The following is a 24,052-nucleotide window of genomic DNA, read 5'->3' as shown; positions in this document are numbered from 1 at the left end:
TGGTTTGTCTCAAGATGCACACCAGCAATGTTTGTAAGGCATGTTAATAAAAGCTACTTAAATGGCCTAATTAAACTGAGCCCTAATCCTGACTTAATCTAAGCCCTTTCTGTGAAACCAGGCCTAAGATTCTTTAATATAATTTTTTCTTGCCTATTTCACTTTCACTCAATAGGTCAAAAGTTGATGTCATGCTGTTTCCATCCACTAGAGGCGCTGCAGTATTTTTGCCTCTCCGTGGAGAGTTGTTCGTCTGGTTTTCTTTTACTTTCCTTCCTCTGGAAAAACTTGTAAACAGTGGATTTGTCGTCGGTGTCTTGTAAAAGGGGGAAAACAACAGCATGCCAAAGAAAAAGAAAAACGGACTGAGTCCCTCGCGTGGCCCGATGCAGGCGGCCGAGTACGGGAGCGGTTCCGAGATTCGAGCACACGGAGCAAATGGGTCTTTTGTGACCCGTGCGGACTCAATATATAACAACTTTGGGTCCACACAGTCCAGGAGTGGTCAGTTGGAATCTCAAAGACGAGATGAAATCATCCAGAGCATGCAGGAGATGTTTTCACATTTGGATCCTGAAGTAATTTACATGGTACTCTCAGAGGCAGATTTTAAAGGTAAGGATCATTTTAAAGGTTACTCTTTCCATCTTAAGATGGTAGGTTTGTTACCGCTGGAACTGGGTGGCTGGTTTCTGGTTTCTGGCTGATCTTCACTTGGTGTAAGCTGGTTATTATCTGGCTGACCAACAACCATGTTTCAAAACCAGCTCGATCTCCTTAACCTGGTATGACCACCAACTGGTAGCAGGTTTGTTGCTGGCTAAAGATAAACTTGGACCACCTAATGGCCATTTTAGATCACCTAGAAAGCTACCAACTTCACCTCGATTATTTTCTATATATTTTTATATTATATTATTGTATTAAACTATGCTTCAAGTTGACGTTGTCATGAAGCCCTGTATGATCCTTAATATACATTATGACATACACTACTGGTCAAAAGTTTATCTTATGCTCAACAAGGCTAAATTTATTTCAACCCTAACATTGTGAAATATTATTACAATAATTTTTAAATCTAAAATAACTGTTTTCAATTTATTATGTTTTAAGATGTCATTTATTCCTGTAATGGCAAAGCTGAAATTTCAGCGCCTATATTACTCCAGTCTTCAGGCACATCATTCTTCGAAATCATTCTAATATGCTGATTTGGTCCTCAATTATTATTAATTATTATTGGAACCCATTTATTAATAATGGTTATCAATGTTGTGTAGAGTTTTTGCTTCCTAATTTTTTTTGTGGAGACTGTGTTACTTTTTTTCAGGATACTTTGATTAATAAATTAGGCTAATAGAAATCTTTTGTAACATTATAAACATATTTTTGGCCATAATTAATTCAGTGTATCCTTGCCAAATAAAAATATATGTATACTATTTTTTTTAACTCCTACCTTTAAGTCTGGGGGTATCACGATTTCCACAAAAATATTGACAACATTAAGACATTCATCTTGATCACCAAATCAGCATATTAGACTTATTTCTGAAGGATCATGTGACAGGATCATAAAGACTATGTTTCAAAGTATTGTTGTTTTTGCTGTATTTTTGAACAAATAAATGTAGCCTTGGTGATTTATAAGAGACGTCTTTCAAAAACATTAAACCAAATCTTAATCAACTTTTGACCGGTGGTGTATGTTGCGTTTTAGCTAGATTAGGCACTACTTTTCACTTTTTTTTTCTTTTTCTTAAATGTAGAAATCTTTTACTTTTTTTTCTTAAATGCAGTAATATACATATGTATTTTGGATACATATTTTTTTAAATATAAATTTTCTTTCTTCTTAATCTCTGCATGCATTAGTGGACAATGCGATGGATTCGCTTTTGGAGCTGTCAGATGCTGCTGAGGGCATAGTCCCGCCCCCTCCGCCTGTCTCAGGGTTTGAGCAGGCTGCTGCTCTCCTGGGTACTAACATCACTCAGACAGACCTCCTCAGTGGAACGGCAGAGAGCTTTGCCTTTTCAAACCAGCCTGCATCTCAGCCGGCGCTCATTCCTGGTGAAACACACCTGACAGAAGAGTTTGACGCTCTTATAGATCAGGAACTTCAGACTTTGACGTCACAGCAGACACAAGCTAGCTCCCATCCTGTAATGCCCTCCTCCGTACCTCTCTCTTCTCTACCCCCTCCTTCTCAATCAATCCCTCGCTCCTCGCTGCCTCTTACATCCCAGACTCAGCTTCCAGCTCCTCAAACAAGATCAGAGCAGGATGATCAGGCCTCTTTCTCTGACCCCGGGCTCAGTGAGGCCCGTGGCGGTAGTTCACCCGTGAGTGAATTGAGTTTCGGTGGGGTCCATATCCCAGAGAAGAAAACCATATCTCTTGACTTCAGTCACCTAACATTGGAGGCCAGCTCTACTGAACCCCGGCCCTCTGCCTTTCAGGTTTACCGTAGACCTGACCAACTCTGTAACCACAAAGCGGCAATGCAGCACCGAGAAGCACTCAGCACACCTGCCATGTTCTGGAACACTCAGGCTGCTGAGTTTCATCCGCGCGCTGTGGGGCCGTCCTTCATTACACCTGTCATTCCTAACCCCACCCGTTGGAGCACTAACCCCCTTCCTGCTGCTCAGTGGTTGGCTCGTGGACCTATCAGACAAGCACCTCTGAAGCCTTCTGCAACTGTACCAAAGTCATGGACTCTGCCCACTTGGAACAGACTCAAATTGGAAGGGCAGGTGTTGGTGTTACTTAGAGGGGCTCCTGGATCAGGCAAAACCACCCTTGCCAAGTAAGCAAGAAGACTCATAGCTATCATTTTATTGAAAACAGGTGGAATAGCACAAAGGAAATCTCTTTTTTTTTTGGATTTGGCATATAATGGCATATGTCTTTTCATTTTCGTTAAACAGCTTAGTCCATTAGAGCAGTTCATGATGTACTGTACAAGACGTTCTTAAAAGAGAATAGTTTTCCTTAGGGGGAAGTTATAATAACTTCTCTTGGGAATGGAGTTAGGATTCATTTAGATAGATTGTCCTTTGGTAATGCTCCATGGGTAGGAAAATTGCCATGTAGTGGTATCAAATGTTCTTTTTGCGCTAATTGTTAAAGCTTTTTTCATGGTATATGATTTTGTCACCGTATTGGTTTGCATTGTAAAACGTTTTTTTTGTTTTTTTTTCCCTACATCAATTTAGCCTTTTAATGAAAATATCACATAGAAAACAAGTGCATTTAAAATCTAAATGAAGATTTAAATAAATACAAAAATTATGGCAAAAAATTTAATAAATATTTGAACCTCCCGTGGAGCAGAAGGGCAAAAGCTCTTTTTAGTATGCGTCCAGACCGTGAAAGCAATTTTGCATGATAATTATCAAAGTATACCATACTGCCGAATACCAGCACATATATTGTCTGTAATTAGCTTTTGTTTTGAGATTAACAACACTGGCAGATAACCATGCTCAACAGAATTATAGTGACCTCTTTGCTGTGTAGAGTATGTTTATAGAGATAGTGTATATAGTTTTGTATATGGTATAACGTTTTTTTCTCTCCTTGCTGTCCAGTGCTATGGCGGCACAAAATCCTGGAGGAGTTGTATTGAGCACTGATGAGTATTTCATTCAAAATGGAGAGTACCAATATGAACCAAATTTATTAGGAGAGGCCCATGAGTGGAATCACCAGAGAGGTGAGTATTAAAGGCCTGTTTGCTCAAGCCAAAGCACAGGTGTGTACATTAAATTATTTCCATTTCTTTATTATTTGCTACCCATTGACTAGACAGTATGACCTTAAAGGTGATGTGTGCACATTTGTTGAAATCTTTTTCAAAATTGATTACATATTCCAGCTTAATATGCTGAAACAACTATAAGTACGCCATTTGTATGCCAATTTCCATGAAAATTATGGAATTTTTTTGAGAGACTTAATGAGCCTGACATAGCAACATTGGCGCAACCAATGCATGCATGAGTTTGGGACAACAGACCCCAATATACTTTAAGCGAAATTGAAATGGTGAGACATTATTTAGAACAAAATCAGTCCAAAAAAGTTTCGGTAGTTCGATATAGCTTGCCAAAGGAAACCTTTGCTCCGTCTTGCAAACACCTTTAAACTACCATTGTTCCGTGGCAATTATGTAATAGGTTGGTGCGTTTTGCGGCTCCGCCTTCTTTGTCAAAATCTTCTTAGATTCTTCTGTTCAGTCCGTCGCAGTCAGACATGATTAAAAACATGAACACACTAAAGAGCTGGGCCCGTATTCATAAAGAATCTTAATGCAAAGAGTAGCTCCTAGTGACAAAATTCTAAGAAAATTCTTCGAAATGTGGGCGTTTACTCTTAAAATTAAAGAAAAAATCCTAGTAAAGAAAAAAGTAATTCAGAAAGCATCTTAACCCTTAAAAGAGGTCTTAAGGTCAAAATTGTTAGGAGCACGGACGAGGACTTTTAAGGGGCTTAAGAGTTTCTTTAGCAGAGGAGAAAATGGCAGAAAGATGAAGAGGGAGAAGAAATGTGTTGTAGTCAATGGATGACAGTGAGTTAATAAGACGCTATAGATTAGATCATGCAGGGATCATGTTTGTGACTGATCTTATTAGAGACGCGCTAACATCTCCGACACAGTGCAGAAATGTAATAGCGCCAGAAATGAAAGTAATCACTACATTACGATATTTGCCAACTGGGAAAATGCAACAATGCAGCAGTGATGATTTGGGTGATCACACAAACAATTACAGCACTTTCAGAACCTCTTATTGTGTTGCAGTTCATTTCATTTAAAATACCTTATAGGAAATTAACAGCATGGTAAATAAAAAAAAAAGGATTTATTTACACATATATAATGTGTGTGTGTGTGAGAACGGTCAAATAGGAAAAATTACGCATGTAATTTCAAAGTGAAGGCTTAGAATAGACCCTATACTAAAAATCACTCTTTTTTTTTTTTTCCTTCTTGGACAACCAACCAATCACAGTCTTCAAAAGATCGTGTCATACATAGCAACGGGGTCAACCCTGCCTCCTCACTAAGATGAAAGTTTTTGTCTTTTCCTTGCTCAAAGTCGCTCTCAGATCGGTCCCGAATCGCTCTTAAGCTAAGACTCCTACGTAAAAGTTTTTAAGTTAAATTAAGAGTTTTCTGAGAGGATTCTTAGAATCTTTATGAATATAAATACCCTGCTTTATAGTAGAAATTGAAGCTTAAACTTCTAATTGAAAGAAAGTGATACTGACACCATTTTTTCATGTTCAATACTGTAAAGCCAGATTATTTCTTAACTGCACCACTGTCATTTTTGTTGTGTGTTTATTTATTATAAACACTTATTTATTTATGGAGAAATAAGAGTACAGCACATATTTATTTAAACATTTGCTCCAGGTTAGCCTGGGTCGGGTCAGGGTGGTTGCTAGCCGTATACTACTGCAAAGGCATTTCAAACTACTTTCAAACTACTTTTTACCCCTAAGCAAAGAATTAAAAATTTTTACTTTGTAGTAAGTATATTGGGGCCTCACCTGTTTGGCTGACAAATGGCAGACAGTTGAAGTGTTTGGGAAACAGTTTTGAAAACGGTCATTATTTTCGCAATTCTGCTTGGTGTCACTGATGCCACATAAAATGACACACTTCACCTTTAATCTTTATATAATCTTTCTGCAATGTCTTTGTGGTGATCAACATTTCAGCAAAAGATGCTTTTGAAAAAGGCCAGTCACCCATCATAATAGACAACACCAATATGCAATGTTGGGAGATGAAACCATACGTTGCCATGGTGAGCAATTTATTTTGAAACACGTAGTATGAAATAAGTTATTAATGTTCGGTATCAGACAGTGAACATATTGTTTTTGTATTGTTAAAATGTGCTGTGGATATACCAGATTAAATTTGACACGTTGAAAGTTTGTATCATGCAACACAAGTATATAATATTATAGATCTTATTTATTTATTGGTTTAACTTTAGAATGTTACAGTGTGCAAAAACATGAACCACAAACAGATTCACACAGGTATATTATGCTGATTTTAGGGCTTCCTTTTCCTTCTTCTAGGCACTGAAACATGGGTATAAGGTGCTGTTTCGTGAGCCAGATACCTGGTGGAAAACCAAACCTAGAGAGCTGGAGAAGTACGTTAAACATAACCACAAACCAGAAATAACTACTTTCTCGACACATTAAACAAAATCCATACAACTAATTTATTTACAGTTCTCTTTACACTGGTTTTGTAGGTAGTCTTAAATAAACAAATTACAATCACACATTGCTTTAATGACACAATCACAAGTGTTTGCCACCTTTCTCTCTATTCATCCTCTCTGTGAAGGCGCACAAGGCACCAAGTAACAAGGGAGAAGATCCGGCGCATATTAGACCGTTATGACCGATTTGTCTCTGTCCAGAGCATCATGAATTCACAAAGACCAGTACCAGTGCCAAGTGTTGTGGAACTGACCCAAACAGAGACTGAGCAAACACAGTGAGTATATGCATTATAATCATGTTACTGAGTATTTACAAATTTGAAATAAAGCCATGGGCCATGTTCACACAGCTGCAGATAGTGATTGTCTCCAACTGTACAGGACTATTTGAGAGTTAGTAACTAGTTACCTGTCAGTGACTATGAAAAGACGGGCGTTGTAAAGCTATAAATAACTATGTATTTATATGTCATGCACATCTATGTATTTAAACTACAATATGTATTTCTCTCATTTCCTTCAGGCAATCTTTACCCCCTGGCCTCAGTCATCCTGATCTTGTTGGTGACTCTGGTTTGAGCAAACTGAACACACACCTTTCTTCATCTCTGCCCGATGTGTCCTCTGTTAGGCAGACTTGCAGTACCATTTCTGCAGGTGAGGAAGAAGGTGAAATAGTCTCCTACAGTTCCAAGGAGTCTGTGATTTTGCATGAGAACATTCTGGATGGGTCTGGAACACCTCAGTCTGATCTGATTGATGCTGAAGCTTTGGACTTGGAGCTAGATCTTCTGGACACAGAAAAAAACATGGGAAATTTGAGTAGTGGGAAAACTGAAGAATTAGTTGAGTCAGCACACAAGAAGTTTTCAGAGCTGCCTGTGGCATTTTCAGAGTCCATTGCTCAGCGTGTGAGAAGGGACAGAGTGAATTGTAGAAATGGCCTTGGAACAAGTGAACCTGTGAACTTTGACCCCAGTGTTGACTCTCCAGGGCAAGATAAGGAGGAGGGATGTGAAGATGAGTATCTTCCTGAGGACAAAGTAGAGAGACCAGAGCTGTTGGATTTTGTGGGGGACTGGCCACTGGAATCTCAAGGTCAACGTCAAAGAAGACATCAGAATTTAAGGAAAAAAACTGTTCAGAACACTGTTGTGGAATCCAGTGTTGTTGAATACAAAGATAACACTTCTTCTGATGAAGAGAAACATTCTGATCCTGACAAGCAAAATGCAGTTGAATTTCAAAAACTTGTAGATTTACTGCAAGGTGGAAGAAACTCTCCAAGTTTTTACCAAGATCCAACTCGAAGCAAACTGTCTACTCTGCATTCCCCTTCCTTTGGTGGAGAACAGGGTAACTTGAATCCAGAGACTGTGATTTGCCCTGAACTCCCTGACTGTGTGCTGGGAAGGATGTTCTCTGAGTGCACTGACCCAAGAAAGAATTACTCTAATTCTCCAAGTACATCAAAACAGAGCGCAGACACGATTGAGAAGTCTAGTCTAGTGTCTGCTGAGGAGAGCAAACAGGAAGAGGTTGAGCAGGAGGACAATGTAGCCTCAGAGGAGAAATGTAGAATGAGCCCAAATGCCCAAGAAACTCTGTGTTCAAAGGTTGCCGTAGACTCAGAGAGCAGTCTAGAGAGACGGAGAGGTCTTAGCCGAAGAGTGGGGAAATCTTGTAAACTGGCACTTACCTTCACCAATCAAAGCCCTTCGTCACCCTGCTCACAATCTCCAGTTATTTCACATCTGCCCTCTGATCTTCCACCTACGGGGGAAACAACTTCATTGCCCATGGTGCCATGTGCCAGTGCCTCAGCCCAAACAAACCCTCAGGACTTTGGTTTGCTTTGGCGAATGGACCAGCTGAAATGTTCTGAATTAGATTTGGACTTATCTAGCATTTTTGTTTTGGAGGGAAACTCTTTGCGTTTCACCCCAAAAACAAATGAAGAGGAGTCTGCCTGCCAGCAGAGAGTTCCGTACCGTGTGGTCCATGAGAAAGGTTCTCAGGTGGAAGAGAATGACTTTAGAGAATCCCACTCTAAACAACAAAACCTTGAGATTCTGAGCCGCCATTTCAGACATGTCTCCATCGATATTCTGGAGGACCTTTATGAGAAGTGTCATCAAGATATGGAGTGGACAACTAACTTGTTGCTAGATTCTGGAGAACAGCTGAATAAAGATGATGAGGATGACAAAGTTATTTTTGGGTCTTTGGTTCCTGAGAAAGAGTCATGCGAGCCATCTATAGAACCGTCAGAAACCATGATGGGCTCAGAAAGTGACCAGGCTAGAGCTGTGTGCTCTGACGACTCCAGCAAAAGTTCAGCAAGTAGCATCTGTCCCAAGTCCCAAGAAACTAACCTTAGTGACGTTAGCCAAGCTGATGATGATTGGAACCCGGGTCAAACTTCACAAAGTGAAGCTGAAGGATCCAACGAAGCCAGCATGACAAAGGAGAAATGTGAGCCTGAACCTTCCTTTGGATCATTAAAGCAGCCAACAGAAGACACTAAAGTACAACTGGAGGTTCCAGCAGCTAACGAACAACAGCCAGACCAAACTTGCCCGCAAGGTCCAGGGCAACAAGAGATATTAGTGACACAAAGTGAGCAAGTTGTTCAATGCCTGGAGGGAGCATTGAAGGAATGGAGTGAAGAGGTGGGAGGAGAGAAATTAAAGGAGTATGATGAGACAACAGAAGAGGTAAATGCCATAACACAGTTAATACTGTATCAGGTTGACGAAATGGAGCGCGAAGAGGAAGAGAAGAGGAAGGAACTAGAAAATGAGAAAAAGAAAACTGGACAGGGAAGAAGAGAGCCAAGTTCAATGGACATACAAACCCTGGAGCTTAAACTTCCAACTGAACTTGCATTGCAGCTCACTGAGCTTTTTGGACCTGTTGGGGTCAGTCCAGGTAATCAAACATCTAATCAATACGTCAAATAAATAATTCTGTTATTCATTCAGTGGATTACTCAATGAATCCAGTGATCTCAAGTGGCGTCCCAACACAATAACAAACCCCTAACTTGTAGTTAATGTTGTGTGGGTCTATTTATTTATTTATTTTTAAATGGTTTTTGAAGATTGCGGCTTGGCACATGACCTACCCATGTTGGAATTTGTCCAATTTTGCTAGCTTCTACCAAGTAACATGAATTTACCACAAAATATGGCAGGACCCATTTAAATGGCTTTTAAATGACAACAGCAAAATATATTGAGAAGTTTTTTCTCTTTTAAAAGTTAATGCCCGCATTGTTTTTCCCTGACCCTGGTTCCCTGATTTTTCACAAACCTATCTAAACAGAATTGTCACCATGACCAGTTGAGAACCAGCACACTTAACTATTGTGTTCCATAAGGGCATTAAAAAGTTGTGTAAATGGTTTAAAATAACTGTGATTCTAGTTTTTACTATTAAAAGCTATCACTTTCAAGAAGTAACCACATCAACGCTCAATTCACACTCATTAAAGTGTTTTAAAATCTCTTTGAACTCCATATGGCTGCAGGTGCGTTTTCATCAGATGACTGTGCAGTGCAAATAGACCTGAACTTGGCCAAACTTCTGCACCAGAAATGGAAAGAGACCATTCAAGTGAGTTCATTTTTATTTTGATCTTATCTTTTGATCTTATACAGTTTTTTTTTTTTTTTTTTTTTGTGACTGATTCTGAATCTTAATGTAAAACTTACCTGGTGTCTGTTGTCTTTGGCAGGAGAAGCACAGGCAGGCAGCTCTGTCCTATCAGCTAATGCACAAGAGTGAGACAGCTTATTCTCACAGTACACAAACACAAAGTGAATGTAAATGTACAGCATGTCCTAACCAGTAGTAATACAATAAAACATTAAGAGATAAATTACATCTCTACCATTTTAATCTTCCAATCTAGCTGTGATCTGGGCAGTCACACCCAGAGTGAAATCTTAAAGGGATAGTTCACTTTGAAATTAATTTTTGATATGTTTTAGCTTACCTCAAGGGCATCCAAGATGTAGGTGTCTTTGTTTCCGCAGTAGTTTCAATTTTGATATTTTTAGGTCAAACCGTTCTTGTCTGTCAGTCATATAATGCAGGTCGATGGTCACTGTCTCAAAACACAAGCACAGAGTCCAAATTAAAACAATTCCCCATCGTCCAAATGAAACAATTCCCCATCATAAGTACACATTGATGGCCTAAGACACGAAACGAGCGGTTTGTGAGAGAAAACGAACAGTATTTATATAGTTTTTACCTCTTATACACAGCCACGTCCAAGTGATCTGATCTGACGTGTACGCAGACTGGTGCATAGATATATACACTAGATGTCGCCTTGTCTACAGCAGTTCATTGGAACGAATGTCTTTAAGGCGACATCTAGTGTATATATCTATGCACCAGTCTGCGTACACGTCAGATCAGATCACTTGGACGTGGCTGTGTATAAGAGGTAAAAACGATATAAATACTGTTCGTTTTCTCTCACAAACCGCTCGTTTCGTGTCTTAGGCCATCAATGTGTACTTATGATGGGGAATTGTTTCATTTGGACGATGGGGAATTGTTTTAATTTGGACTCTGTGCTTGTGTTTTGAGACAGTGACCATCGACCTGCATTGACTGACAGACAAGAACGGTTTGACCTAAAAATATCAAAATTGAAACTACTGCGGAAACAAAGACACCTACATCTTGGATGCCCTTGAGGTAAGCTAAAACATATCAAAAATTAATTTCAAAGTGAACTATCCCTTTAAAGGTCCACAATTTTGTCCTCATAGCTGTTTCAAACATCAAATATGATTGGTATGGTATGATTGGCCATAATTTTGATTCTTTACTTTCAGTGCTTGGTCGGCCTATATACTGTCAACCTCAGGAGGTCAAATTAATGTTGTTTATTATATATAGTTTAAAACAGTGATTTTGTTTTCTACTAATAAACATTAAATTACCATCAAAATGACATAGACAAAATTGGTATAATATAAATATAATGAAATGTGAAAGTGACAGAAGAGGTCCCTCCATGGTGCAGACACTATAGTGCACAAAATTAGGGAAATAACTAATTATGCTTTTGTTAATAAAAATGTGTTAATAGATCAAAATACAGCTTTACTACAACTGATTATGTCAAACATTTTTACATTGTTTTTTTATTTTGTTACATAAAACAAAAGTTTTTTATTGCTGTGTTAATTTTATGTTAATAATAGTTTATATAACATCTAATAGTTCTCACAACAAAAAATAAGGGATTGATTTGTGTCTCTAATGATTTTAAAAAAATGAAATGAGACACCAAATTGTACCCAATTTGGGGAAACTTCTCCAAACTGGAAATAATTTTTCTCTGTTGCTCCTCTTCTCTATTCTATCAATCTAACTGTATTCATGGTAACAAAGTTCCTGCCCAATGGGGTGAATCGCAGGGAGGCAAAACCAGGCTCAGGGACCAATTTGGTTTGCGTGAAGAAATTCCTTTTATGGATCACTGGACTGTATCCTCTGCTCCTGTCTCGCTGAGGGACATCATGATTGAAGAGCAGGTCATGCAAGACAGCATGCAGAAGGTAAGAGTCACACATAGGCACTCACATTCAATCACTGCCTAGAACTGTAAAAGTAAGTAGTGAAAATGACCTATGTTTGGGTTTTAGTCCAGGTCAAGTCTGAGGGACCTGGATAAGAAAGATGGTGCAGCCAAGCTGAAGGAAAACCAGCTGTTTTCCACGTTCCCCACCATAGACCGACATTTCCTCAGGGATATCTTCAGAGATCACAAGTGAGAATATGATACATAGTGACATACAGTAGTACAGCATGTAGTAGTCAACATTTTAAGTGGATCAAAGTTGTCCTAAGACAAAAATGGGTATTGTTCAAAATTCATTTATAACTTTGATGAAAGGTTTTGATCCACTTCAAATGTTGACTACTATATATATATACATATATATTGGCCTATATTATCAATATTTTTAACTCCCACTTGTGTCGGTTCACATAAAATGTTCTGTCATTTAATTTTGAGTATATAAAAGAAAAAGTCCCTTTCAGGCAAGTCATTTCACTCAGCAGCCATCTTTGAAATGCCTCTTAGGCAGCTATTTTAGCTCCTAACTCTTTGAATGGGGAAACACCAAATTTGGTTTCTAAGCGTTCAAGGCCGGGCCAGCCATTGTGCATGTGCAGTCCTAAGAGCGTCTTGGAACACTGACTGTTTTTATAGCAACCGGAGCTTCTAACGGCAATTGCAGTGAAATAGTGACTTTTTCTTAGAAAGCGGGACTTATTCCGCCATGTTGCACTTTTTCTCATTCAAAGTAATACGAGTCTTTGTATATCTAAAGTCTTTGGTATATATCAGCAATATGTCAGCCATCGGCCACTGTGGTTTCTAGAGAACGGTGTTGGAATCGGCAATTGAGAAACCCAGCTGGTAGCAAGACATGAGCCATCTCTGTGAGAACACCCCTGTAACCCTGTGCCTCTAATAAGTTGCTTTAGATAAAAACTGCTAAAATTGACTATTTAATTATTGGAACATGACATTTACAATGCATTTAATGATTATAATGTGATGCAATTAAGAGTGAAACTAAATATTCATTCAGTCTGAATGCAGAATGGTACATGATCATATGAATTGAAAGTTTAATGACATTTGTAAGCATTCAATTTACATAAAATAATCTGTTAAGTATATAATGTATGTTAATGATTTCGTAATGAAAGTTAATTTAAAGTGTTACTTTTTTTTAAAAGATTGATTGTTTTTTCTTTATAACAATATGCACTGAAGAATTGTGCACAGTTCTACTAGGAACAATTATTAAGAAAGCAGACATAATCTAAAAGGAAATGTCTCTCAACCATTTGTTTGTGTTTGTGTAGTTACTCTCTGGAGCAGACTGAACAGTTTTTGCATGCTCTATTGGATGACGGACCAGTCAAAAATGTAGTGGCTCCTGAACTTGCCCCTCAGCGCAGTGGCACGCATAGAGCATCGAGCAAAGAGCGGGTGAGCACTAGTCTACATGTGACCATATGGCATACTGAAATTAAACAAAAACCTTGAGTTGATTGTCGACACTTTTTGCCTCACTAAATCAGAGATGGAAACCGAGAGATGGGGAGGTGGAAGCAGTTCAATTCCAGGATTCGGAGGATCCGGAATATGAGGACTTTCGCACAGAGGCGACACTGCAGAGACGTCAGCAGATAGAGAGTTTTAACAAGGCTGCTGAAGCCCATCGACAAGGACGCAAGGACGTGGCTAGTTTCTACGCACAACAGGTTAAAGAGATGAACATTATGATGTGTGCTTAAAAACTGATGTAAAAACTACAGCAGTTTTGAGAAAAACGCCCTATTTTAACGATCTGAAACACAAGTGTCAAACGCGAAACGTAAGTAACTTTGTGGGCGGATCTCTGATAAATGACTCTTACGCCCGACGCAAATCTAAAATGGGTTGGTCTGAAGTAGCTACATTACTCATAGGTGTGGTTTGGGCGTAACGTGAAGTAAACCAATCGGAGCGTCATCTCACATTCCCTTTAAAAGCAGGCACGCTTGTTCCATGGCGGATTGCTATTATAACGGCGGATTTGCCAGGCGCACGCCAGGTGCGGTTCACAGCCGAGGAGACCGACGCTCTCGTCAGGGCCGTTAAAGACAGAGAAGTGACATTGTATGGGGATGGGAGAAACCCACCCAAATTAGCTTTGGTTAAACAGGCGTATAATAATTTGGGTAAATGTGTAAGCTAAATTTGTGCCTATTTTTTCACATCTTCATGGACACCACAATGATTTCCCTCGTGTGGAATATTTTTCCTTGAAATAATGTATGGTTTGCAAAAATTTGAAACTGCTGCGTCTGTGTAGATGAGAGAAGCAAAGTTTATAAGCGTTGTGCACACGCTACATTATGGCCAAGCATGCACCCTTAAAATAGCATCTGAATAACGCGCCACTGCCTTTAGACTAGGTTTTTCCTGGTCAGTGGCGGAATTGTTTTCTGGAACTGCAAAATAGCACCAGGGAACATTTGTGCCGGAACACGCCTCCTCTTTTCGCTGAACCACCCCCGGGAGCGCAAGTTCATTCCCTAATTTACCGACGTGCGTCTGTCGAGGGAAAATTCCGCTGTGCGTCGGGTGCAAAATAGGAATGATACATGCGTCGGTATACAAAGTCAATTGCGCTTGGTGCTGCTGTGCACAATGACACCGATAATAACATTTTATATATTGAATATACAAGGAAGAAGGATTTTCAATGAGATTTTCCTGGTGGATGGGTCCAACAGAGCACTTTTTTTGGCCCATCCATTGGGATTTTTTAAAAAGTCTTAATTTAAGAGTTCTAAGCCGTGAACCAAATCAACCAGCATACAAGGTAAATCACAGCATTACAAATTTTGATTTCAAGCAAAATCAGACAAAAAGACAAAGGTACAACACTGTACTTGATGTACTTTGATGAGAAATATAAGTTGGCGAAATACAAAACTGTTGATTTAAACATGGTGATCATAGATATAGAAACAATATATTTAAGTTTCTTGCCAAAAGTTGTATATATGTAAATGTTTAAGTAGTATGAGAGCACAGGGAGATTGACTAAATTACGCCGTTCACAGTTCTTCATGGGAGTGGGAGGGCACTAAAGATTATTTTAGGTGACTGAACTACTCTTCCCATGAAGCAGTTTGAATAATGTTGTAAAATCTGAATTTTTGTGTCTTTTGCGTCACATCTTATTTAAACTTAAATTAGTTTAAAACTTAAACACTTACTGACCCCTTTTTAAACAATGCATGCAGAGTGCATTGCTGTTCTTAGATGAGAGCTCTTAATAAGTCTCTATGCATTTGTGTAAATGTTTAGGGTCACATGCATGGAGAGAAGATGCATGAAGCGAACCACCGAGCAGCCATGCAGATATTTCAGCGAGTGAACGCTTCACTCCTTCCTGAGAATATTCTAGATCTCCATGGACTGCATGTGGATGAGGCCCTTTATCATCTAAGTCAGGTGCTCACTGAAAAGAATTTGGGTACGTGAACCGCAAACATACATACAACATTTCTAAAAAGAACAGTTTTTCAAATGTAGACTGCAGATGGATTGTATAGACTCCAGAGTCTGCATTATCTTTAATGTATGTGTCTTTTGTAGAATGCCGTCAGGGTTTGTGTCGGCCTCAGCTGTCAATCATCACAGGAAGAGGCAATCACAGCCAAGGCGGAGTGCCACGCATCAGGCCTGCTGTGCTAGACTACCTCAAAAACCAACACTACAGGTATACTAACTGAATCCTGTGCTCTTGCAATGTGTCTTTCTGAATGGTACATTGATTTACTATATGCAACTGTCATTCCGTGAAACATCTTTTAGTGTAAACAAGTTCCATGTCCTACCAATTAAAGTCCCCCTGTAGTCAATCATTTTATCTTTGATCACCAAAAGACATATTTAAAAGTATTTCCGTGATTTTTATTTTATTTTATTTCTACACCCTTGCCTCGTGTAGTATGTGGTTCTATGAATATGCAAGTTAGCCCCGCCTCCACTCACTCACACCAGCTCAGAGATCCACTCGTTGATGATCACACCTTGACGTGATTGGTTACAAGGTAGTTTGTGACGGCATAAACACCAGCGATTTTAACATGCCTAAGACTTTTGCACAGTACTCTATATTAACATGCCTAAGACTTTTGCACAGTACTCTCTATATATATATATATAATAATTAAGGTAAAAACAAATGTATATACTATATGTAATCTGAATAGTAAAAAGCCAGAAGCTTTATTGAAGCATACTAGTATATTATATGCAATATAATTTGGCATATTTGACATGTAGAACCAGTTGTCATTACGTGTACATTTTATGATTTTTTTTTTTCTTTCTTACAGCTATACTGAGCCTAAGACCGGATTGGTGCTGGTCACACTTCATTGAAAGAGTTGCTACAGTGAAGCATTTACTTTTAGATTTCTGTCTTTCCACTGCCTTAACTCAAACCGTCTTCTCTGGGGAATAATAGTGCCAGTAATTATAATGTTCTTTTGTCTTTTAACTACATTCACCTCTATTTTCTTTCAGTAATTGTGAAAGAGTTTATCTAAGACATAAAAATATCAGGGTACTACATATTTACACAGTGTTTTATATTGTATTGACCTGTATATGGCAGTTTATGTATAAAGTTCAATACTTTATTGAATGTTTACTGATGCTCACTTTGTGAGGCTATTAAGGTTCAACTGATCCCTAATCACTATATTTTTATGTAATACGTTTAAATTGCCTTTTGCCTAAATAGATAATGGCCACACATTTTTCCTACCCAGACCATATAGAAGAAAAGGGTGATATTATTTAGGTTTGTGTTTAGAGTACTGGGGATGTCACAGGATGGCTTATTCTCTTCAGTGTTGATGTATATAGAAATATATTAATGGAGTTTCTAGAAATATAAATGCTGATCCTTTAATCAGCTTTGCATTTTAGTTTGTTTGTGAGCAGATATATTGGACGCATACATTTTATGTCGCTTTGCATTGCTGGTATTTAAGTTTTAGCTCAGCTTTGTGTTTTATATTTCCAGTTTAAGTTGATGTCACACATATTTTATAGACATCTTAATGCTGCTATGCAAATCACAATTCTTATGTGTGAGAATTGTTCTAAAAAGTATTTTTGTGATGCTGTATATTTTGAACCTCAAAAGATTTTATATGTACATTTTTTGTATTTTTTGTATTACAAATTATGGTCGGGGAAAAAAAAACTGAGGAGAAGAATAAAGACGACATGTACAAGTTCTGATTCTTTTGGTGAAATGAAAATGTGGTTTAATCAGCTCTAGGGCTTAGCGTAGCATGCGCTTGGAGCTCAAACACAGCTGAACATATTCTACATCCTCGTTTCTCTTTCTCTCCGTTTCCCCTTTAATCTGTAGAAACCGTTGGTGGGGGAAAATATAACTCAGCATGTTGAACGCTCAGTTGCTGACGTTTGTTTCAATTAGTAAAGGTCAGATTTCTCCATGATGACAGTGGCAGCTGTTGAAGTGAATGCAGTGCACTTCCTTTCCATAAGAGGGCGATGCTGTTTACACTCTTACACACAACCTGGCACTAGAGAGCGCTGCCAGTAGACGGGCTCTGGCGCTGCAGTGATGTATTTTTGTTGGCCAACCCTCAAGTTAGCATCACCCTGGTTCCCTTGAAGAAGAAGAAAAAAAAAAAAACTCATTAGGATTTTTCTGTTGGCTTTTTAATTACTGGGCAACAAAAGGTGACGATGTTCATCAAAAACAGCTTTTATAAAGCCTAAATACAATCAGCAGAAGTAAAAGTCTTATTAGGGTATAAACAAACTATACCACTTCAGCGTGGCCTCCTTTAAGCTTCCGTCGACGCTTTTAGTAGCTATTTATTTAAAAACATTTCTCTGAATGTTTTAATTAGTATAATTCGCTAGAGTGTGACTAAATACACAATGCTGCTGTGAAAAAATAAAAAAATGGTCTAGTGTGTAGATTAGTTTTACCCATTTAGCCACTGGACCCTTTTCACAGACCATGATAACGCATTTCCAGTTATCAACATATTAAATCTAGTAAAGTTTTTTTTTTAAATATAGATTTATAATGCTATAACTTTGTTATATTACCTTGGCAGGAAATTACAAAAAAATACAGATGAACAACACGGCTGCGAGGTGTTTCTAATACTACAGCTGAGGAAGTGACAGCAAATTTGAAATATTTCTCTCTTCTGACCTGACTGCTGTAATCAGTCTCTATATATTTTCCCTTCTTTTGAAACGTCGTTTGCTATTGGAGCAAATAGGAATACAAAAATGATATTTGCATTCGTCTCCCATTCACAGCTATATAAGTTTACCAAACTATGACAACATCCACTTCTGAGAACCCCAGAAATGTAAGAATAGGGTCCCTTGTTCCACCTTTAAGAAAGCTTTATAAAAACCACAAGGGGGTATTATTAATGTGTTTTGTTGTAGAATAAAATGTGGAAATATCTTGAACTTGTGTTACAGACCTTATTTCAGGCATTTAGTTTAAAAAAAAACATACATTTGAAGTCCAAAACAATACTATCATACTTGAATCGCATAAAATGCGCATGACTACTCTGTGATAAATTAATTTTAACAGATTGATTTCAAAATTGCTAAAGTTACTTTTATACAGACACCATTTAAGGTCTCTGGGACACCAAACATAAAGAACTAGTCAATCTCATTAGGTTTGGCATTGGGCTTTATCTTGTTCTTGTCTGCATCTTTGTTTCTTTTGCTTGCTGCATTAGACCGTTTCATGCACAGTGAGAACTTCAGAAGCAAGACTCAACGCCGTAGATGTGCTGAGAACGTCACAGTCGCAGCGGAAGCTTAGAAGAGATTTGATGTACGATTTTACAAAGAAAAGAGCCCAGCCTCGCATTTCACTTCCCTCTACAAGAGGATACAACATCTGCTCTGTCTGTAGAGGCACATATTATCTCTCTGTGCTCAAGAGTACCTGAATTTCCTGTGTTTAACAATTGAGCTTTTGAGAAATATGGAGAATTGGACTGGGGTCTGATGTGAACTCATTCGTCGTTGTTTAATTAAATTAAAACAAACGAACAGATGCTAAATTGATCCTTATACATCTGTCAATCTCATGGTTGAAGAGCTCAAAAGAGGTGAGTCGTTTTATATACTCTGTAATATCTATTAACTAAAACCGTGATCTCAGTGGATATATTTTTCTATAAATATATTTTCTATAAATTGAGCTACAGTCCAAACTTGATACGCATAGTGTTCATTATCTGTAAGGTTCTTAATCTAAAACTGAAAGTAATAATTTTATTGATATTTATTAAATAAACATTTTTGCGTCTTAAAAAAGGAAAATCATAATAATTTTTATGGTTAGGAAGGGATTTAGTGGTTAAATGTTTGATACTTTTTGATTTACTTTTTTTTGTGTGTGTGTGTGTGTGCGTGTGTGTGTGTGTGTGTTGGAAGCTCAATCTCCGAAAGAATTGTAACCCTCTAAATTCAGATTATTTTTCCAATACTCACAGTATTTCTTTTATAAAACAAAATGCTTTTGTCGCTGATGAAGATATAATTGTTAGATTCATTAAAGCCATTTTATAATACAGCATCTTCTGTATTAGCACAGAAATGTACCTTCAGCATAGAGGCTAATACAGGTCAGATTATAGGCCTACTTCTGAAGAATGATCTGGCTGACAGTGTTCCCAATATCTTTTTTTTTTTATACCAGAGAAGTGTTTTTATCGAAAAGTGTTTTCTTAGTGTATATATTAAAACCATTTGGCCTTTTGTGGTATTAACTGGAGCAGTTGTTTGAATCATCAGTGTACTTTCCTCTCGTGACTGCCAGATGGAGGCCTAGGAAGTGCCATTTCGAGAATAATCTTTGAAGCAGTTTTAACATGTCAAAAATGTTTCAGCATTAGCCAATAGAGTTATTAAATAAGCAAATGAACAAGCTCTCAAATTTCTGTTAAACTACTTTTTTATTTTATTTATTTTTTTAGAACACTCAAAGCAAAGAATTGTACTTTAATCAATAGCAGGGCCGTCATCACAGGGGTAAAACGGGAAGCATTGTCCCAGGCCCTGTGATGAGAGGTATTTTCCTCACTGCTCTGTGGAATAGCGGATATTGTATTGTATTTCACTTTTTAGAAAAAATTCGAAAAAGTTAAAAATTTAGTGCTTGTCCATTGCATTATGTTTTAGAGTTTCTTTGGTATTTTAAAGATTCAGTTCAGGATTGTTCTGGAAGGATATTTCACACAAAAATGAGAATTCGGTCATCATTTTCTCTGTATGACTTATCTTTCTTCTGCGGAACGCAAAGGATTATATTTCGAAGAACGTTGTGGTCCAAACAACATCAGGCCCCAGAGACTGTCATTATATGGACCAAAAAAAACACAAAAAAACACACACATACACACACACACACACACAGATATTTCAAAATAATTTGTTTTGTGTTCCACAGACGAAAGTAAGTCATACAGGTTTGGAACGACATGAGGGCGAGAAAATGTCTATTTGTTTTTGTGTATTTCTTTAAATATAAGAAAAATAAAATTAGATATAAATGAAATTTAAAATTACGTATAATTTTTTTTTTTTTCACATTTCTTGGTGTTTTGTGATAGCATAATAGTTACTTTACTTTTTTATTCTTTGTGAATTATGCAGGATTCAGAGAGAGAGAGAGAGAGTAAAACGAGAAGAAGAGATACAGCTTTCTGCAAGACTTCTCGCTTCTGGATTTCTATTTCTTGAATATCTCTAATGATACACAATGAGCTCAGTTTCTAAACTTTCACTGGATTACAGAGCAGAGGAATAAATCACCACGTCGCAAGACGAAGAGCGTGAGGAGGACTTCAGAATGCTATGTGATTGCGGGGTTTTTACTCTTGGTCTTTATAGATCTGCAAATTCTCAATGATGACTTCATCATCTGTTGGACACCACTGAATTTTTATTTGACTTTTTTTTGGACGTATTAGACTGCACCTTACAATAACTTCAACACCAGAGACAGAAGGATGAACGGGTTGACGGAGACCTCAGTGAAATGCGTACTGGTTGGGGACTGTGCAGTGGGTAAAACTGCGCTTCTCGTACGGTTTACTTCTGAAACGTTCCCTGACAGCTATAGACCCACTGTCTATGAAAACACTGGAGTTGATGTATTCATGGATGGAATCCAGATCAGCTTGGGACTGTGGGATACAGCAGGACATGATACATTCCGCCAAATCCGCCCCATGTCCTATCAGCAGGCAGATGTGGTTCTGCTATGTTATTCGGTTGCAAATCCAAATTCGTTAAACAATTTGCGGCACAAATGGATCGCCGAAGTGAGGGAATTTCTTCCGAAGGTACCCGTGCTGGTTGTCGCCACACAGACGGACCATCGTGAGGTGGGCCCGTATCGTGCCAACTGCACCACGGCCTCAGAGGGCAAACAGGTGGCGCAAGAGATCCGTGCCAAAGGATATCTGGAATGCTCGGCCCTCAGCAATCGTGGCGTGCAGCAGGTCTTTGAGTGTGCCGTTCGAACGGCTGTTAATCGGGCACGAAGACGGACAAGGCGGAGACTCCAAGACTTTAATCCCTGTAAAGTCTCCTGAATGCTTTTAAAACATGGATGAAATTGAATTCTTATCACTAAGATAAAATTGTTTCTCACACACAAAACCAACTAACTGAAGCCTCAACAAAGACTTCTTAACACTGATTTCTCAATACTGTTTACCTAAAAGACTATTTGATTTTGAGTCCTCTAGTCAGGAAATCTGAAAGCTGACAGACATCGAACAGAAGATATTTATTCATTAAGCAGCTGTGACCTTGTTCATTTTATGAATACTATACAGGATTTCACAAGTTGAATATCGTTTAAAAGACAGATGCGTCTTTTGTTGCACTGCTACTGCAAATGCATGCACATTTGTAGAGTGTAGTTGAAGTCTTATTTTAAGTTTCATTATTTTAGCTTTATTTTCATGGTTTCTTGCGAAACTGAAATAGACCCCTTAAAACTCGCTCTTTGTCTGCTGGTCTTATACATATTGTCTGTGATATGCTGTTTGTGGAGCTTAGGAAAAGATAAAATGAGAATTTCAGTCCTGAAGTTGCTATTCTTAAAAGATTGATTTCGTAGTCTTTATGAAGTCACTTAAATAAGTAGTTGTTTTAATTCAAAATTCAAAATTAATTAAAGAGTTAAGCTCGTACTTTGCAATGTATCTGTGTGGTCTGTCATGCACAGTGAACCGAGTTGTTATCGTACTAAAGCCAAAGAAATTATTGAAAGTGTTAATTATATATATATATATATATATATATATATATATATATATATATATATATATATATACATTGGGACAGTTCAGGATAAAAAAAAAAAGTGTCTGGTGAGAACAATTATAAAGACAACAGAAACAGAGTTCACATGGTTTGAGCTTCAGTTTCAACAGAAACTATATGATACCATACAATACAAAATGCTAATAGATTACTTACTCCAGATACTTTCTTACTCCAGATATTACAAACCTTCTTGACTATGAATATATATTTTACATCAGATATGTTTAGATTGGCCCTTTAAACTCGCTCTTTGTCTGCCTGTCCCTGTCCTAGACCTTTCACATTCACATTAGCTCATAATGAAACACTGAGATCACATTCTGTATCTTCATTTTAGATGGCAAATAAATCACTTCGGTTATGTATTTCTTGTTCAAAGTTTTTTTTTTTTTTCTGTGAAATGCTGTTTGTGGAGCTTAGGAAAAGATAAAAAGAAAATTTCAGTCCTGAAGGTCTTATTCTTAAAATATTGATTTCGCAGTCTTTATGAAGTCATTTAAATAAGTAGTTGTTTTAATTAAAAATTAATAAAAGAGTTAAGCTGGTACTTTGCAATGTACCTGTGTGGTCTGTCATGCACAGTGAACCGAGTTGGTGTTGCACCAAAGCCAAAGACATTTTTGAAAGTGTTCATTAAAATAAATATATATATATATTTTTTAATTCTTATTATTAGTAGTATTAGTAGAAGTATTTGAAATATGTATACGTTTTTTATACACAATATTTTTCAGAATTTTTCTGTGGACAGCGTAACCTCTGCTTGAGGCCCCCCATCTGAACACGCCTTGGTAAAAACAGTTGCAATGGAACTGTATTCCATTCAAAGCCTTTGACAAACAAACATTATGTCTAATGTCGTTATGCAACAAAAATCTGCATCTGGTATCTGAGACAGTCTGTAGACATACCCAATACGTAACAACGGGTATACGAGCGGTTTCTCAGACGCACACCAAAAACTTTTTTTTTTTTATCTTTAATGTTAGATGTTATGACGCACTGCTTGTAAAAATCTAGAACACTAAAATAATATATAATACATGATGTCTTCTACATTGGGACAGTTCAGGATAAAAAGAGAAAATATTATTTATAGCCATTCTGAAACACTCTGTTTTGAGGTTCTAGCCTTCGTCAGTGTAATTAGTGTCTGGTGAGAACAATCATAAAGACAACAGAGACAGAGTTCACATGGATTGAGCTCAAGTCTACTTCAGTTTCAAACTTCGGCTGACAGAAACTATATAATACCATACAATACAAAATGATAATGGATTACTTACTCCAGATATTACAAACCACCTTGACTATGAATATATATTTTGCATCAGATTATTACATCACACAGCACATTTGTATTTGTGTGGACCGACAATTTGCTTGTCCAGAAAACCGATTGCACTGTGCAGGTTTGGACACAATGTAAAACAGGTCATGTGGATAAGGCTTGATGCGAGGAAAATGTACAGTATACAGTTATTTATAATATTCCCAACATATAGCCTATGACATTTGGACCCTTCACGTCATGCGTTATTAAGCAGGAGAATGTTTTTTATAAAATTATCAAATACACAGGCAATGAAACAAAGGAAATGGTGTGCTACTACACACACTACATTAAAGGAAAAGTTGGCAGAGGAGCAGAAGAAGACAGAGCAACATAAAGAAAAAGTATATGTTATGTGGTTTATGGAGATGAGGTGATGTAGGCTGCTGCTTTTGGAGAACTGAAGAGTTCAGACACCGAAACCACATCCCAGCAGGAGAACGTCTTTCTCTGAACTTGCTGAAAACA

At 37.8% G+C, this 24,052-nt stretch overlaps 2 protein-coding genes across 2 annotated transcripts; both read left to right on the top strand.

The window, feature by feature from the left end:
- Window positions 1-218: 218 nt before the first annotated feature.
- On the top strand, window positions 219-17,122 carry n4bp2 (NEDD4 binding protein 2). Its single transcript, XM_084401825.1, has 16 exons — window positions 219-615; window positions 1,879-2,815; window positions 3,600-3,724; window positions 5,740-5,828; window positions 6,112-6,188; window positions 6,389-6,541; window positions 6,790-9,197; window positions 9,799-9,884; window positions 10,006-10,051; window positions 11,685-11,851; window positions 11,939-12,063; window positions 13,176-13,302; window positions 13,395-13,577; window positions 15,175-15,343; window positions 15,466-15,589; window positions 16,212-17,122. The coding sequence occupies exons 1-16, from the start codon at window positions 342-344 to the stop codon at window positions 16,255-16,257; spliced, it is 5,136 nt and encodes a 1,711-aa protein (XP_084257951.1). The 5' UTR covers window positions 219-341; the 3' UTR covers window positions 16,258-17,122.
- A 3,651-nt stretch (window positions 17,123-20,773) lies between these two features.
- Window positions 20,774-22,115, top strand: rhoh (ras homolog family member H). The gene has a single exon (XM_084402911.1). The coding sequence runs from the start codon at window positions 20,922-20,924 to the stop codon at window positions 21,507-21,509; it is 588 nt and encodes a 195-aa protein (XP_084259037.1). The 5' UTR covers window positions 20,774-20,921; the 3' UTR covers window positions 21,510-22,115.
- The last annotated feature ends 1,937 nt before the right edge of the window (window positions 22,116-24,052 follow it).

Source organism: Rutilus rutilus (genome assembly GCF_951802725.1).
Source record: "Rutilus rutilus genome assembly, chromosome: 2".
Classification (NCBI taxonomy): Eukaryota; Metazoa; Chordata; class Actinopteri; order Cypriniformes; family Leuciscidae; genus Rutilus; species Rutilus rutilus.
The sequence above is the reverse complement of the archived record's forward strand: the minus strand, read 5'-3'. Positions and strand labels throughout refer to the sequence as shown.